This window comes from Triturus cristatus, chromosome 2_1, assembly GCF_964204655.1.
Source record: "Triturus cristatus chromosome 2_1, aTriCri1.1, whole genome shotgun sequence".
Lineage (NCBI taxonomy): Eukaryota > Metazoa > Chordata > Amphibia > Caudata > Salamandridae > Triturus > Triturus cristatus.
The window spans coordinates 827,737,979-827,755,987 of record NC_140581.1 but is presented as its reverse complement, the minus strand read 5'-3'; the positions used below and the strand labels follow the sequence as shown (position 1 = coordinate 827,755,987).

Here is an 18,009-nt window from a genome sequence, read left to right as displayed (position 1 = left end):
TTAGAAGAACTTGAGGGATAGAAATTGAGAAGTACTTTGTCATGTTAGCGTATTATGCATCAAGGCACATGGCCTGGTGCCTCACTTGTCAGCCTGCAGGATCTTTATCAACAAAATCATCAGGGTTTATTTCTGTGCCTTGAGATCCTTTAGCATGGTGATGAACTTTGGGAGATTGATGTCCACAATGCAAGTTAGTGTAATCTGTAGTGCTCTTTGTGCACTACCCAAGAAGATGAGTCCTATAGCTAGCCTGAAGGTCCTGTGGTTTTATCCCCCATGTTCCTATCTTTGTGTGTAAACATGCAAGATTTTTGTTCTTTTATGTTCTTTTGCACTAGGTTCTGGGGTTCATTTCTCTAAAGTCACATCATTCAAAATCTTATTTCCTATTATGGGTATTATTGCTGTAGAGCACCATATGGTTTCATGAGTCACAAGGCTCACATTTTTCTGGGTGTTCCTGATCGGCGCACTTCGGATAGTACCCCTTCTCCTCTGTAGATTGAACAGCTTTGCATTCAGTCTGAATACAGATAATATCTGCATGGCACTTTTAGCTTCTACTTTTTGCCCTTGAACCTAGCCCAAAAAAATAAACGTGTTTTAGAGTGGGTTAGCCATGTCTTAATTTTCTATAAAAAAAAAAAATCTCCAGCAAGTACTTATCAAGCGGCAGAGGCCTTGTATGCTTGAGTTTTTCCATGTGTGTAGTTTCAATTGAGAGAGGGGGCATGCACTGCGGTTAGGCTTTGAATCACAAGAGTTCCTGGTGTTGAGCATAAATGATCTGTGTAGCAGTTGATGATTGCCTTTGCATTATTGTGAGATCTTCATGAGTGTGATAGTTATTGTGTGTGACTGACTGTAGTGAAAGCTTGTCTAATGGACAAATAATCCTTTTGATCTTTCTCTTCACATCAATTCTTCACTTTCTTGCATTTCTCTATTACGCCCTGGATGTGATATAAAAAGATTTGGAAATAGTTGGGAGTAGGCTATGCCTCCCTTATCTACATGTTGGCCCCAGCAAAAGCTAAGTCTGGCAGCCCAACCATTTGTCTAGACATGAGTCCGATGTCATTACTCTTTGCAGCTCTATGGTACCAATGTTTTTGGTAAACATTTGCAGAATTGTTTTGGGCAGTTGTTAAAGAGCCCCTATGTTCAACGGAAGTTGTATTGGTTTGTGGTAGATTTAGAGCAGAGTTGGCCAAATTTGATTTGCTGGCAGAGGGAGGGTAAGGGGACCACTTTGAATGTGGTATACCCTTGATCACTACTTTCAAGCTGTTTTAAATGTGGCAGTGAAGAGGGGGAAAAAACCCTTAAGGTTCTGTTCTCCATGTACTGACAGGTTTCCCCAATGTAGCGGACTAACGGCTAAAAAGCACCTTTGTTTGCAAGTTACGGGGGTCAAGAACACAGCAGTGGCCTTACAGCCGATAAGCCACATTGTGTGCAAGGCAAGGTCAGGGGCAACCAAGCATGACACTTTCGTCAGCTCTGTACCATTGCCATCCTGGATTTGAAGATGTAAAACATGAGGCTGAACAGGTGCAGAGTTTGTAGCTATGGCTGTTCATAATTGTGCCTTTGCTGAAGGTAGAAGCCATTTAAGTCAAATTCTCTATATCCCATGCTTTCTTCTGTGGATCATCACAGTTTGAAAGCAATTAAAAAGTTTCCTTGCAAGCAGATGTGTTGGCTGTGTGAAAATCCTGTTGTTGTATTCCCTTGACTCAAAGTGAAAGTGATTTGTAATGAGTGTTTCTGATGGTTAGGCAGTTTAGCGTTTTTATTAACTTTTGTTTTTTGACTTGATGCTGATTGGCTAACAAATCTCAATGCAGCTGTTGCCCAACTTGCAAAATAATGTACTTACATTTCTGGGCTGAATCGTGAGTTTATTTACTGGAGTTTGGTCAGAAAGGGGGTTATTAACTTTAGCGGGAGAATACCTGTACCATTGTAATAAACACACCACTGGTTTAGTCACAGCACAGTTCCAAATGAATCTCTGCTGTACCCCTGGTAGCAATGACACAAGCAGCAGGCAGTTTATTGGGGAGATTTTTGTTAAGTCCAATCTATATCAAACAATTTTAAAGCCAGGAACACAACACAATAAAATTATAAAAATAGAATGAGCAAAAAGGTGCCACAACAGATAAAGTTAGATAAGGGTAACTTGAGGTGAATTTCTCCAACTTTTGAAAACGTTTCTTCTGGTTATTCCTGCATCCCTCCGGTCCCCAGGGCAGGCTACTAAGCCCCAACTGTCACTTTAGCCACAGCTCATGCAGGGGTCAGTCCAGAGTGCTCAGCTGGGCCTTTTTGGAGTCAGGAGTCCTACTTGTGTCCCTGTAGCAGGTAACAGCTGGCAAACCACTTGACGCATGAAGTGATTCCAGTCCCTGCTTCCAGCATCCATGCAATCTTTTTCTGTTCAGGTTGATTTTTTATCAGGTCCAAAAATGTTCATAAAAGTAGTATTGATGTGCCTGCCTTTTCCAGTTCACTAACAAGCGATTGGAGAATTCCATAAACCAATTCCAAAGAGGGCTAAAGCAATATATTGGAAACAATACACCTGTGGCATAATGTTGTATGTGGGTTGTTTTGACTGAGGAGATGTGTATGGTGTCTGTGTCAACAGACTCTAATCTGTCAGAAGTTATTGAAAGCATCAGAAACGTGTACAAAACGGTGTACAATTATTATCAGTGGCTATTTAAAGATGCCTTACATATGCAAGGTACTTGTTCCTATACCTTGCTGCTCCACAGTACGATGATAAAATAATGCATTCTGTGAAATATGATGTTCCTCATCTACTCTGTATTTGGTTAGAAACCAAGACGAAAGGAGGAAAAAGGCAAAGTAGGAAAGATAAATACCACAATATATAACTTAAGAAGAGGTAATCAACCAAAGAAAATTACAAGTAGCCAAAGAAAAGAAAACTTCCAGAATGGACTAGTAAGAACCAAGTGAAGATGAAAGGACCTGTGTCTCACTGCGTCAGACGTCAACAGCCACAAAACATACTTTTAAACATTGTCTTAAATAGATACACCTATGAAAAAGAAGATGCCGAAATTGAGGTTATACTGAACGATTAGGGGAGAAAGTTACACTTAGAAAACACCTTAAACTTAGAGGTTACACTTAGAGATTTATTATGATGAACTGTTTTTGTATGTATCAAGCTCTTCTTTTTTTCTGGCTAGATTTCTGCATGGCTGTATGCGAATGAGTAACTTCTACATGGTGGATAAAGCAAGATCATGCATTTAAATTGCTCAAAGCAAGCCTTAAATCACAAATTATCTTTTGATCTTGTGCTATAACTTCAGATTCATATGGAGAACGTAAGATCCTATTACTAGATGAATTCAGTAGTTGGCTAACTTTAGATTCAAAACTTATTTTAAAGAGTGCATACTTTAGAACAAAAACAATGCTGCTTATAGATTTATAATTCTTCCTTGAAACCCTGTATCTCTTTCCCAAATACTGAGCACTTTTAATGTTAGAAATTGAAAGTTTGGCATTGCAAAAATTCGTTTTTATAAATAAGACTAAGCCTTCTCCATCAGGAACACCATAAATTCTCATCGATTTCTGTTTTCTAAATCCCGCACATGACTCTTCAGTTCTGGAATCTTTTATTCCACACCTTAAAAGCAAAATCTTCTATGTAACTATCATTTTTGTCTCCGTCTCAGATTCTATTTTCCAGGTACAGATCATATGTCATTGATTCTCTGAAATTTCTTTGTTAGTCTTTTCCATAAAATGGCCCAAATGTCCTCATTTCTTCCAGTAACACTTTGAATATAGGGCCAAAGGATGGCTTAACTGGTGATCGAGAATCTTTCTCTTATTTGTATAAGTGGCATTGATAGTTAGATATTTTCTACTGAGGTTGAGGAGGATGTCAAAGGTTTAGGAATATCATATATGGCAGTGTTGGATTTAGAAATTCAGCCTCCATGACTGGCTGATAGTATGAAATATTATTAGCATTTTTTTACGGACATGCAAGATTATTACATGTGACAGTTGTTTCAGATGTGCATTGGATACAGATTCATGCCCTTTTGTGTCTTACACTAAGCATGCTGTGGTTTTCGAAAAAGAGAAGCATGTCTCTTAAAATTAATATTGGCAGAGGATTCACTCACTGCTGGTAGAGAGTCCGGAATGTCATTTGTGAGAATCAACAAGGATGCATGCAGAGATTACAAAAAAACAGGTTCCTTCCTTCAGGTACTTGGAAAATCGTATGACACTCTTAGAGATAGATATTAGTTTACATTAAGTTTTTCAGCTGTTTAGTTTTCATCAGAGCTCACTCCCATTTTGAGTGCTATCCATAAAGTGCAGCGTCACATGGGTTGCATCCTGCGATGGGCATTTAAGCACAGTCTCACCATGAAGGTAGATGGACGCAACTAATACTGTTAGTTGGTAAGAATGGGTTATTTTTATAGAAACAGCAATTTCGGGTAATGGGTGAAAAAGAGAAGTGAAAGTACGTTCTTTTTTTTTTTTTTTTTTTTTTTTTGTTGAAAAACCTTTATTGACGTTTCAATCATTTACACGTATGGGCCTACAACCCCCCGGGGCCGGCCGCTAAGTAATCAGAACAATAAAAGCAAATGTAAACACAGGCGGCACCTCGGAGAGCAAAATCTTCAATCCAATATAGTCCGGCCAATGAGCCGCGCAGATAGGACACCAGGAGAAAAAGGGTTTTTCATTTTATGATAAGACAAAACAGTAGGATCAGGTGCCAAACAATTTCCCAACAGCGATAAGGGGCAAGGATAAGAGACGTAAGCAATAAGCAGCAATATATTGAATCAATGGCGCAGACACGGGAAAGTCCGGATGGGGAAGAATATCAAAAACAGTTGCGCCTGCAGACCCCAATATCTAACGCCCAGCGAACACCCCGGAAACTGTGGCACACATGAAGAGGCAACGATTCACAATAAGGGAACTGTACCGCGCTGATCCCAGAAAAAGGAAAACAAGAAGAAACAGGGAAGAAAAAGGAGGCCATGGAAAAAGAGATAAAGACTAAAGAGTCCCCTCCCCCAACCCCCCACCCTGCACCTCTGCGAATGAGTATGGCCCCACCCCCCAGCAGTGTGCCTGTCGCCCTGGAACTAGACCCGAAATATAGAAGAAACAGGGAAAAAGGAGTAAGAAAGAACCCCACCAGACGGGGGGGCGGAGAGAGTATAATAAACTGGAGGAGGGCCTTCAAAACATACCCCCGGCTTCTCCCTCCCGCACGGTGAAGTCTCCCCACAGCAAACAATAAGCAGCACCAAGTCGATCATATCAAAAAAAGGGGGGGGAATGGGGAACATTATGCACCAACTATGCGAATAACCATGAGAGCACGCAACCATGAGTCCGCCCGTCTACTAGGTGACCACCCCCGAGGGATCAGCCTCAGCCTTGACCACTCTTTACGATTCTGCCCATGCCTGCCCCTCGACCCAGCACCATGTCCGATGTTCCAAGGTACAGGAGTGTCCAAAAACAACCGGGAAGCGACGCACACAGGTGGGGTGGAAGTCTCTGAGTACCAGCACAGACCGCATCATGGAGGGGCGTCTTTTCCAGTGCCGCCCCAGGATCTGCACTGCACCCAAGGTCCAGACAGGCTGAATCAGCCGAAGGAGACACACGTTGCTGGAATTGTCCCTGGGTCGCCGGAGATCGTGCACGGGACAAGACCACCATCTTCCACTCAGGTCCAATACCTCCGGAACAGATCAAGCCCACAGTTAGCCGACCACACGGTAGCATACTGTCCGGAGTGTCCTGCTGTGCACTAATCGCAGGGGGGGCCGCAACATCTTCCTCCTGTGTGCAGTGTGGGGAGCCACTGTGTACCTGTGGACCAGCATGCCGCCACTGTCCCAACGCTGATGCCACCCCATCTAGCTTCCTCCCCAGGACCCCGGCGCCATGAGCCAAGGAGAAATGAAGGGCACCAAGGGCCTCCAGGAGGTCACCGTACCCCAGAGCAGCTCTCTCCGATCGCTCTGCCACACTCCCAAAAGTCACACACCCCCAATCCTGCTGCGACCCAGTGGACAGGATGGTGGGCTGCATAGCAACAAAATGGCCGCTGGGAAGGCCCGACTCGTATTGGGGCCAGGACCCCGGGACAGGCGCCTCGAGGTCCACGTCGCTGAAGACAGGGATCCTGGGGCAGGCACAAATTCAGCCGTTGCGCGGTCACGGGCAACAGTCGTCTCCGCCACGGACCAGCTCCCGCGAAAAGCCGGGAGCAGCCCGCAAGGATCAGGGCGAGCTAGGGACGGCGTCCGGGCAGCTCACCGTCAAAGGCAGGGGCAAACACCACAGGATCCGAGAATTGCACCCCTGGGCGTGTCCTCGGTCCGCAACGCTCAGCAGGGGGAGCGACTACAGCAAAATGCAGGCCGAGGGCAGCACCACTCCGGCGGACCGACTCCACCCAATCACCACAGGCCGCTGTTGTTAAACTGCCACCCGGCCAAGGCATCCACTCGAGGTCCCGGCTCCGGGGCCGCACGGGCCGCAAAGTTCAACCGCTGATTTCTCCGGCGGTACGGCAGCCAGAAACCTCGGAGTCACACGATCGGTTGCCACTTTCGTTTACAAACACGATCTCATAGCGCAGAATAAGGATCTCATGCAGGATATCCGTGCGGGATGCGGAGGTTCACGGAGCCGGGAATCTACGCTGCCGTCCCGGTCGCCATCTTGGCTCCTCCCCCGAAAGTACGTTCTTGACTTAACGAGGGAGAACTGTGTGGAGAGCCAGGTGTGACATATGAGTCATAGAGATAAGACAATTATAACATGCAAAAGCCCTGATGTATTTGAAAAGGATGAACACAAATTATATGTTTAAGGTTGTTTGAATTTCGAGAAAGATGTGTCTGCTGAAATGTTCATTCACATAAGCATGAAAGCTTTTGGAGAAACTAGACAGACTGGAGTGGTACACTATGTACTATCATATTACTGTGAAAGAGATCATTTATTACGTTTTGTTATACCTCTTTTATGCAAATATATATATATATATCAACACTTGAATTAACTAATTCATTATTTTATATTTTGTGTATTTCTTTTCTTTTTCCCTTTCCTTTATCCTTCATCAATTTATTTCCCCCACTCCTGTCCTCCTTCTCCTCCCTCCCTTCCTCTGACTCTATTATCTCTCACTGTTCTCTTATTATCTTCTTTACAGTTTATCTCTTTTCTCTTCTTTTCTTCTTTCTTCCACTTTTCATATCAATTTTCTCCTCCCTTTTTAATTTTTGTGCTCTGATCTAATTATTTGAATTTTCTTGTACAAAGTCATTCTCTTTTATATTTAGATTCATTCATATTTTATATATTATAATATAGTATAATATCCAGTTCTTATTCATGTCCTTTATACCATATATCTACTCACTGATTTATTCATTTTAATATTTATATATAATATGATTCATATTTATCATCAACATATGTATTCAATAAAAAATGTCAACACAAAAAAATATATATATATATATATCCCCTGAAGAAACACACAAGAAGCGTAAAATGCATTGGGCTGGCTTGTAATTAAAGTAATAAAAGAAATTAATGATTAAATGTATAAAGCGCAATAATGGTGTATTTGAAGCTTCACAGGAAACAGATTTTTTTTCTTAAGTAAAGTGATTGAACGGCCCTTAAAATGAACAAACCTATGAGAAAATGAGAGAGAAACAGCAATTTAATCTATAATTGTGAAACACCTTAGCACAGCACAAATATCGACAAGAATTAAAGCTATATATGTGCAGCCTGATAACGAGAGAGCAAGTGGTAACGCTGTGTATAAGTGGACAGTCTTATCGAATATTTACAGGCACCAAGTGCTGTAGTACTGCACCACTGCACCCAGATTTGATATAATCAAAGACAACCAAACACGTGGAAATTGACACGAAATAGGCCTATACATTCTTCAGACTAAAATACACAGGGAGTGCCACTAGACATCACAGTTTTGGCTTAGCTTTGTCACAGCATTGACGAAACACAGTAGCGCAAAAGAAAACAATGGCTCTATCTTCCTACCTACAAAGGACACAATTATCTCTCCGAACCTCCAGACAAGCATTTCTTCATTTTTACTTTGAGAATTGTGCTCAGCAGTAGTAATAACTGTGCTCAGCAGTAGTGAGAACTGTGCTCAGCAGTAGTAAGAACTGTGCACACCAGTAGTAAGAACTGTGCACAGCAGTAGTAAGAACTGTGCACACCAGTAGTAAGAACTGTGGACAGCAGTAGTACACCGGAAGTCAGCCTCGTCCTTCATGAAGGGAGAGAGTTCTAGCCAAGGCCATCTTCCACGGCCCCCCAGCGATGCCCTTATGTTGCAAGTCTAATGTAGTTTTGCCTACGTTTAGCAGCGAAGACAGCATTAAAGTTGCTAACAGAGGAATGTTGATTAGGGGGTGTGACTCATCGAACCACCCTGAATAACAGGTAGTACTGATAAGCATCTCTAAAGTAACTGTAAATGCGGCATTTTGATGCTAACATTTTTGCAATCTATAATGATGTTATGGGCAAAAATATCGTAGTAACATGCGTAGTGTCTTAGCTATATTATTGAGGTTATACCCTGAAAGATGCACAAATCCTAATAAAACGGTAACTTTCCTTCATTTAGAGAAAGGTCATTTCACTTTTACAATCACAGACCTGTGCATTTTGCGACAGAATTCGTGCGTTTGACTCCATTTCTGAGGATGTCTGCTAATGTTCCCGGTTTGCTGTTTATATTGCAGATGTTCCTGATTGTTGCACCCCTGTCTGTTCTGTATAACTGGAAGGATGAGCTGGAAACCTGGGGATATTTCAGGGTCATAACCTTGCATGGGAACAAAAAGGACACAAGTCTGAGCAGAGTCAAGCAGGGGAAGTGTGAGATCGCGCTCACAACTTATGAGACGCTGCGCCTGTGTTTGGATGAGCTCAACAGGTACTGGTACACTTTATTTAGTCGTGTAAAAAGTTACAAGTTGAGGAAAAAGGCGAAGGGAGAAGTATAACTAGGTGTTTTGATATCCTCAACAAATGAATTATCCTCGTAAAGCGGAGCATTTTTGTATATTCAGCATGTTATGATTTATCATCATAGTTAATAAAAGGGGTGGTGATCAGCTGCTATAGATAGTGTTAATACCTTTGCAAATGTATCTGACCGTATGGTGAATCTCAATTACACACTTGTGTATAGCAATGGCCAGGAACTAATGCTTTTATTCTGTGCTGTCACTGCACCTCAACCTTGCACACAAAATACTTACTTCCTCATACACCGCCCCCTCCAAAATTCCATGCTTAGATTACATGAATAGTTAAACTCTCTGGACGTAGGTTTTAATTCCTGTGCCAATGATGTGCAACTGATTCTCTACAACTCAAGAATGATCTGCTAGCTCATTCGGTCGGAGTTCCTTATATCTACAATGAGATCCAGTATGGATGAAAGCTAGTTGGTAAAACCACTAGGCGGAGGGGTAGCTAGCTGGTTCACAGAGCTTCCCATGACACCCAATTAACTCTTCTTCCACTATTCCTATGTCCCCTCTACCTGTCTTGTGGACACTAACGGACTGATACACCCCCCCCCTGGTTGGTGTCAAGTTAGTTAGATGATTTGTTCTTGTTATTTCTGTGAATCCTTCTTTAACTACAAAATGTAATCCTTTATTCAGTTACCTAATTATTTCTCAGTCATTCCTCTTCTCCTTTAAACACATGTCGTGAGACAGAGATAATATGGCACAGAAGCTGGACGTGCCTATTACTTTCTGTGCCTGGACTCCGAAATTGTCATTGACAAAAGAGAACAGACGGCTATGCACTGGAAATTGACTGTATTACTGAAGCTGCGGGAGGAGTGAAGCAACCTGCAGGTGTGTTGATGGCCAGGTGAGCCCACTTGGGGGGGACTGATGCAAAAAGCAGATGATTCAGTTGGCGAAAGGAGCAATCCAGCAGCTACCCAGCCCTGGTGGCCCAGTTTAAATGATTGCTGCTGGATTGTGCTGAGGCCTGCATGGAAAAGGCAGGCAAGAGTGGGGGTGGTGGACTGTTCTCAGGGGCTGAACCCTGGAGACGCTGCTGAGGGACAGTCACAGTCCCTGCCGAAGAGAACCATAGCTGGCACCTGCCTGACCGGGGATCAGTGGGTGTACCCGCGAGGAGAAGCTACGTTGACCCTCTGAGCCAGTAAAGGTAAACATGCCCTTTTGTGTTGGTACAGTGGCGGGGCAAGCCTGGTAGATGTCAGTCGGACCACACTGATTAATGTGGGAGCACCGGGTATAGTTGTTCTGGTACCTGACCTGTTCCTGTCCACTGGGTACTTGCAAACTGAGGATGGGAGACTCCGGAGAATTGAGAAATTGGAACCCAAGTCTAGAAAAGAGCACTCACTCATGGAGACGCTGCAGCAAAGGGTGACTCTAACCTTAGAAAGGAACTGGAAGCAAATGCTGTGGTGGCTCCAAATGTTACTGCTGCCGCTAGCACAGAGGCTCATATCACCTGGTCCTTTATGAGGGAGCTGTGCCAGAGCCTGAGAAAAGATATCTCTGCCTTAAATTAAGATCTTTCAAAGGAGGTACAAGACCTGCAGCAGGACTTAGCAGACCTGTGGGCCAGAGCCTCCACTGTTGAAAACATGGGAGACAAAAGAGAGAAAAAGGTGAAGGGTCTTGTGTAAGAGATACATATAATCAGAGACCAAAGCATCGACCTTCAGAACTATCTTGAGAACTTGGAAAATATATGATGCCACCAGACCATCCGAATATGGGGGTCTGGCTGCGACTGAAGGCCCCAGCATTGACATTCATGTGCAGCGAAAGTTCAGCAGGACCCTAGACAATACAGACTATGCAGTGGTCAAACTCGACAGGACACACAGTGTCTGAGCCCCATCAGACAGGCATGCCAAAGCCCCCAGACATTCTCATATGTGTCAGTGACTTTAAGCAGAAGGATTCGATCATAGCCCAAGCCAGAAAGAAAGGCATCCTTGCCTTTGAGGGCAACAAGGTCTGGCTGCTCCAGGACGTCTTACTGATTATGCTACAGAAGTGGAGGACCTTCTGCCCAATCACTGACTTTCTGAGGGGCAAATGCATCAACTTACAAGTGGGAGGACCAGACCCACTAACTGAGGTCTCTTTCTGAGGCTAGGCGCATACTGTGCCTAGACTAATCTGAACGACAACCAGAGCAGGGCAGCCCGGAGAGAGTCCTAGGTCAGGATGCTGGACAATCCCCACAAGACTCACTTATTCCATGTATCTGACTACAATCATGCCAGGTGGGTGCCCAATGACTCCAGGGAAAAGTTAGCATCAGAAGGGAGGATGGGACATCCTATATGTCAGAATGACCTCCACTTTGAAAATTGTTAACCGCAACGTACATGGTCTAATGCCCCAGATAAGCGACTAGCGATCCTGTCCCTACTAGATGTGAAGAAATACTATATAGGCCTGATTGAAGAGACCCCCCTGCTCGGGAAAGACAACTTTTGAATCCAATCGAAGTGGTTCCTCAACCATTGTCGGATCATTCAAATGAAGGGGGGGCAGCTATTATGTTGTCCTGTTTCTTCCAGGGGGTCATCACAGAGACAAAATGGGAACCAAAGGGTAGAGTTCTAGCCCTCCGCCTCCGGCTGGAGTCCTTTAGATTCACCCATGCCAATGTCTATGGATCGAACGAGGGTCAAGATTCTTTCTGGCCCTCATTGGCTGTGAAATTCTGCGCTGCCCTGGCAAAGTGGTGATCTTAGGGGGTGATTTAAACCTGGTAATGGATAACGCCCTTGATGATCAGTCTTGAGGACTGGCCTGTCGGTAGCAATTTAAGGAGCTAGGAGGGAGTGGTTGAACTTCCTTGGTCTGCTGACATCTGAAGGGCCACAAACCTCCACCTGAGGGATACACTCACTTTTCTGCAGAGCATAGGACATATGTGTGATTAGACCACGGCTTGGTCTCCACAAGCTGTACACTGCACACTCACCCTTCCGACCATGCCTTGATAACTAGCAGTTTCTCTCTTCTGCAGGGCCCACCTGTTCAAAACACATGGTAGCTTTGTGACTCCCGTATATGCGCCAACAGCATAGTAAAGAGATTCGGAAGGCGATACAATAGTAGCTTACATTTAATAATAACTGTAAGGTTACCCTGGACATGCTCTGGGATTCCTTAAATACTGTGATAAGAGGATCCTGTATAACTATCTTTGCTAAATTGAGTAAAGATAGGAAGAAAATAGGAGAGAAACTGACCGCTCGGATAAAAGAGGTGAAATTGATTCGCAAACGGACAGGCTTTATGAAGATGTGATACAAATTGACAGCGACAAGTGCGCAGGTCAAAATGCTTGATGCAAAGCTGAATGCGCCCTCCTATGCGTAGAGTAGAAGTGCTACACTGGGGTGAAACAAAACAGGCAGCCGAAGGCCTAGGGTGAATGTGGAAAATGTAGCAGCTGTATGAGGCAAACAGGGCAAGACCTTTTTTTGAAAAAAAATAATTTTAAACCTTTATTTTTCAATGTTATCATTAACAGTACAGCAGCATAGTATGACAATGTAAGCATACAATCAAGCTCCCATAGTTCAGGGAAATATAAAGAACTCCCAACTGGTCCCATACAATTTTTTCGGAGTCTTCAGACACTCGACCCACTGTGTAGACATAAACACCTGTTATAGACCAGGATATCTTGGTTATGGAACACCCACCCCAACTGTTTTCTCCCCTTCTATTTCCCCATTTTCGGTATCGTCACCGTCAGAAGAGGTCATGGTTGCCTCCGGATCAAGAAACACATTACAGAGGTCCTGCCAATCAGCAAGATCTTCAATAACTCTGTCATTGCATCTGGCAAACCTCATGCGAGATTCGTCTGCTGCGGACCATTATAACACATTGCTACGCCAGTAAAGGCAGGTCTCTCTGTGCCATCCAGGTTATAGCTATGCGTCGCCTGGCCAGGACTAGTGCCAAGTGCAGAAATCTACACGCCATCTTCCTGCCCCTTGGGCGTTTAATATTACCCAGGAGACAGCACTGTGGTGTATGTGCAAAAGGTATATGGACAGTCCTCTGAATCTCTGCTACTACCCCAGTCTAGAAACCCTATGCCTCCCTACATTGCTAGGCTAAGGGCATAAAGTCTGACCTATCGTAACCACACCTGGGGCAAGCCCCCGATCGCACTACAGATATGCGGTGCAGGCATATGGGAGTAAAATAAGTCCTATGTAGAAAATTATAATGCCAAAAAACAATGTGAGTAGGGGTCTCAGGGGAATTAATTATGGACTGAAACACCTCCAATCCCCAATCAGTACCTAACAACTGACAGGAGGTGCTCAGTCTGATCATAAGGAACAGACAGCCACTGACCGCTGTGAAGAATGCTTAGAAACCTCTTCAGATGATTTGATCATCACCAAGCAAGAGTTTAAGAGTCCATCAGCCCACCCTTACTGGCGGAGCTTCGTCATCTGGGCCTCTTGGAGAGCCAGATCTAGGGCCACAGTCTTGAGCCACATGGACCTTCTGGGTACCTGACCTGACGTTCCTTAAAAGGGCTCTTGCCAAGGTGTATGTTCAAACCATATGAACTCTAGTGACGTGCAGTGCTCTAGTGTAAGTGAAGATTAAAAATGGCTACCTGGGCAAAACACAAATTTATTAACAATAGTCCAAGTGTCATACTTAAAAGAAACTAATAGTCTGGAAAAAATTGACTATTTCCTGGCTAAGTCTAAAGCGGTCGACATGTTTCAGCCGAATTGGTCAATTGACCCGGCTTTCTTCAGGACCTAGATATAATCAGATAAAGGCTACTGCAGGATAAACACAATTCGTGCAGTGAATAGTGTAAAACAATACCCATAAAGGAAGTGTGATAATCAGGTAAGTATGTGGCAATTGCCACCCTACCAGTACAAGCGAACCTTGTGCTTGAAGGTAAGAGTTACCTCTTCTTTCCTGATTTTTTTTTTTAAAAAGGGTAAACCATCAAAAAAGCATCCCCACATATATCACAGCATCATCGACTACTGTTCGGCAGTGCCCGTTATGCCCTGTTTAAATCACAAAGACCCAAAAAATGGTTCCATACAAAAAAAGATTTGAAGAGAAATATATTTGACTTACCCAGCTTTATGTGGGAGTAAAACCTCACCTCACCCGGCTGACTGCTCGGAGATGGAGGCACCGCTCTGTTTGTTTGCAAAGTAAAACAGAAAAGTTGCATCCTCATACTAATCTGTCTACACACTTTGCATGTAAAGCAAACATTTTAATTAACCTAAAAAATCAAAACCAAACAACACTCAACCCCTGATAGGTGCAACTATGCAGGTAAATGGAAAAGATGTTTTTCCTGAAACCTCAGTCTTAATAAAGCACTACATACTCGTGCAGTTTGAGATAATGAAATAATAAGAACCTCAATCTGTGTGGTTCACCTTAGTTCACTCAAAAGCTGCCTTTAACAAAGTCCAAGGAGAACACCATATTGTGCAAGGTTCAAGCAGGAAAGTGTTGTCATATCTCTGCTACATTTAATCAAAAAAAGGGGGGGACACAAGTCTCACGAATAAAAACGAGATAAAAACAAGGGCTCTCCACTCCTTACCTGTCCGTCGGTACTTCAAACCAGACTACGAGCTGTCTGGGAGGTGACGGCAGGGGGAGGGAGAGCTCCTTATATATCCGTCTCAATTGTTCGGAATTTGCCTGATTTGGACCAGCTGTCAGTGTTTCTTTAACCAATAAGCATGCGCCTAAAAAGCGGAATGCGCACACCTTAGAACACACACTCTCGTGCATGCGCGTTCTGATAAACGACTAGCTGCGTGACATAGCATCCTCTATTGTTATGCTCAAAGGAAAGACATTTCACTTTGCACATACGCAGCGTCAGGGACCAGTAATGTACCCTGGTTCCGCGTCCGCGCATGCGCGTTCGAATCCGGACGTACTCGATTCAGTAGTTCACAAGAGTGGCGGAGTCAGCACAAGTTATATACTAAACCCATTGCAATTAACCAATGCCAAAATGATAAACTTGCTTTATATATCAATCTAGTGGCATTCTGCATCGACTAGCCTCTGCAATTAAAAGGCCCATCTCATAGCGTAGGCCTATACCCCTGATTTGGCGGTTCTCGAGAAAGGTAGAATCAGCACAAATCACTCCACTAGGCCCATTGCCATCACACAATGCTACAGTGACGAACTCGCTTTGTATATCGACTCTCAGGAATAACAGAGTCAGCACAAGTCATCTACTAAGCCCATTGCCATCACACAAAGCCATAGCGAAAAAATCGCTTTATATACCAGTCCACCAGCATTTACCATGGACTTCCCTCTTCGATTAAAGTGCCCGTCTCTCAGTGTAAGCCTATACTCTCGATTTGGTGGTTCTCGAGAAAGGCAGAGTCAGCACAAGTTGTTTGCTAAGCCCACTGCAAAGCACAGTGCTATAGCGGTAAACTCGCTCTGTACATCAATCCACTAGTCTTCTCCAAGGATTCGCCTCTTCAATCAAAAGGGCCCATCTCATAGTGTGAGCCTATACCCTCAACTCTTAACCAAGTATCTCCTTGGTCGGGTAAACTCTCTAACAAACCAAAATCTGTACAAGGCCTTTTTTTTAAACATTGTAAATTACACATCTCCACATGTGACACAAGAACAAGCCTAAGCCAGCAAATCGTGTCCACATACAAGTATCATTACAGTAACGTCCAAGTCATACACATTAATGACAGGATGTAGCGGCCATCTACCGCATTGGGGTCAATAGTTAACTTCATTTACCCATAGTCAGTTGGATCAATGATAGATGGAAGGTGGCAAACACCCAGATATACATCTGTCTATATGGAATGAAATCTGGGCTAATTCTGCACTATTGCACAGGTACCTGTTGAAATCAAAAAGTACTAATGATGACTCTTAGCATCAAATGTGATAGAATGTCGTCACATGCTCACATGTTTACTCACTGGACAAATGGAAAGGAGTCTAAGGCGATCACAACTGGTTTCAGATAGAGGCCCATGGTATACTATCATTCAGGCCGTGAGTATCAGTTTTCAATCTGAAAATCCACCTCTGCTCTTTAGTGAACAGAAATTTTGAAATATCTGCTACATGCTGGGAGATGAATGGACGTTCAAGCACAATCCATTTCAGATCATTGGCCTTGTGTAGTTTGGAGAGAAAATGATTAGTCAGACAGGTGGACTGTTTCACACACCGAATGGTACTCTTATGCTCGCTTATACGGAGCTTCACTTTGCGTGTGGTGTAACCAATGTATTGCAGTGCACAAGGGCATGTGATCATATAGATCACACACTCAGAGTTGCAGTTTGTATGATTCTGTAGTATCCAGGGATGGTCGGTACCTATATCCACTGATGTCGTTTTGGTTGTCTGAGGACACACGCTGCAAGAGCCACAAGGATAGTGGCCTCGTACAGGGGTAGTGACCACAAGGTGTTGACGTCACATGTGGGTTGTGACAGTGGTCATGTATGAACCAAACTATTCCGTAAACTTGGGCCCTTCTTAAATGCAAAAAGCGGGGGCGGGATGGTTTCAGATGCCACATTAAGGATACGCCAGTGCTTACGGACTGTTTTCTGTAGTCGATTGGACAGGGTACAGAAGGTAGTTACAAATGTCAACCTGTCATTGGGGATTTTCAGAGTGCTATCATACAGCAGCGCAGCCCGATTATTATTCGACGCTCTCTTCCAGGCCTGACGTACCAAACGTTTAGGGTACTGACGTGACCGGAGTTGGAGTGCCAGTTCACTGGCATGCTTGTCGAAGAGGTCCCCGGTGGAGCAATTCCTTCGCACTCGCAGGAACTGTCCCACCGGAAGATTCTCCCTGAGAGCCCTCGGATGATAACTATCAAAGGATAGCAGGGAATTCTTCGGCATAGGTTTTTTGAATAATTCGCACTGCAGTGTGTTTTCATGGGGAAAGATGGAGATGTCAAGGAAGGATAACCGTTGTTGACTAAACTCAATGGTAAATTTCAAAAAGGGATTTTGTTGATTGAGCCAAGTGTGGAAGGCCAAAATCTCTAGGCTAGTGCCCCGCCAAACCACCAAAACATCATCTATGTACCTCTTCCACAGAACCAGATGTTGACGATATGGGTTGCTGCGGTTCAGTACATAGTTCTGCTCGAAAAGATGGACATAGAGGTTGGCGAGGCTGGGCGCGAAAACGCTGCCCATGGATGTGCCAGACACCTGGAGAAAGATCTGGTCTTTGAATCTAAAAAAAGACTTTTACTCCACGTTATAGAGAGCATACCCAAACGCAGCAATGTAATAGAGGGCTACCTCAAGTAAACAACAGTCACTTTTGTCCTCCAAGCATGTTCCAAGTCCCTGGACAAAATTGAAGAAGTAATTTCTACTATGTCGCACTTGAAAATAGACAAAGCGACATGACCTGAAAGCTTTACTCCACTATTTTACAAACGTTTCTGCCAAGAGCTTGCACGTATCCTGACCAAAGTCCATTATAATTTTGCAGTGACAGACTCCCTCCATAAATCAATGCTTCAAGCCCCCATCTCAGTCATACCAAAGCAGGGGAAGGACCTCTCACTCTGTGCCTCTTAAAGGTCCATTTCGTTAATGAATGTAGACACAAAAATATTTAGCTGTATCCTGGTGAGTCATCTTAATCCCTCCTGCTGGATCTTGTAGATCCTTATCAATCTGGCTTTGTTTGTGGCAGGAACTGTAATGACAACTTAGAGACTTCTACATATTCTTAACAATGTCCACAGGACTTCTATCCTCTCCGTGGATGCTAAGAGGTATTTGTTCGGGATCATTGGCCTAGT

At 43.9% G+C, this 18,009-nt stretch overlaps 1 protein-coding gene and 1 long non-coding RNA gene across 4 annotated transcripts in view; one reads left to right on the top strand and one right to left on the bottom strand.

Annotated features, from left to right (window-relative positions):
• ERCC6L2 (ERCC excision repair 6 like 2) overlaps positions 1-18,009 on the top strand; it is a 1,253,563-nt gene that overhangs the window by 281,707 nt on the left and 953,847 nt on the right. For all 3 annotated transcript variants that reach the window (XM_085632896.1, XM_085632894.1, XM_085632895.1), the window contains one exon: positions 8,856-9,049. In XM_085632896.1, the coding sequence (XP_085489022.1) occupies positions 8,856-9,049 (194 nt within the window). The remainder of the gene's footprint in view (positions 1-8,855; positions 9,050-18,009) is intronic.
• The window catches only part of LOC146865935 (uncharacterized), a 44,465-nt gene continuing 35,262 nt past the window's right edge, over positions 8,807-18,009 (bottom strand). The window contains exon 3 of the long non-coding RNA XR_014970359.1: positions 8,807-8,938. This is a non-coding gene — a long non-coding RNA (uncharacterized LOC146865935). The remainder of the gene's footprint in view (positions 8,939-18,009) is intronic.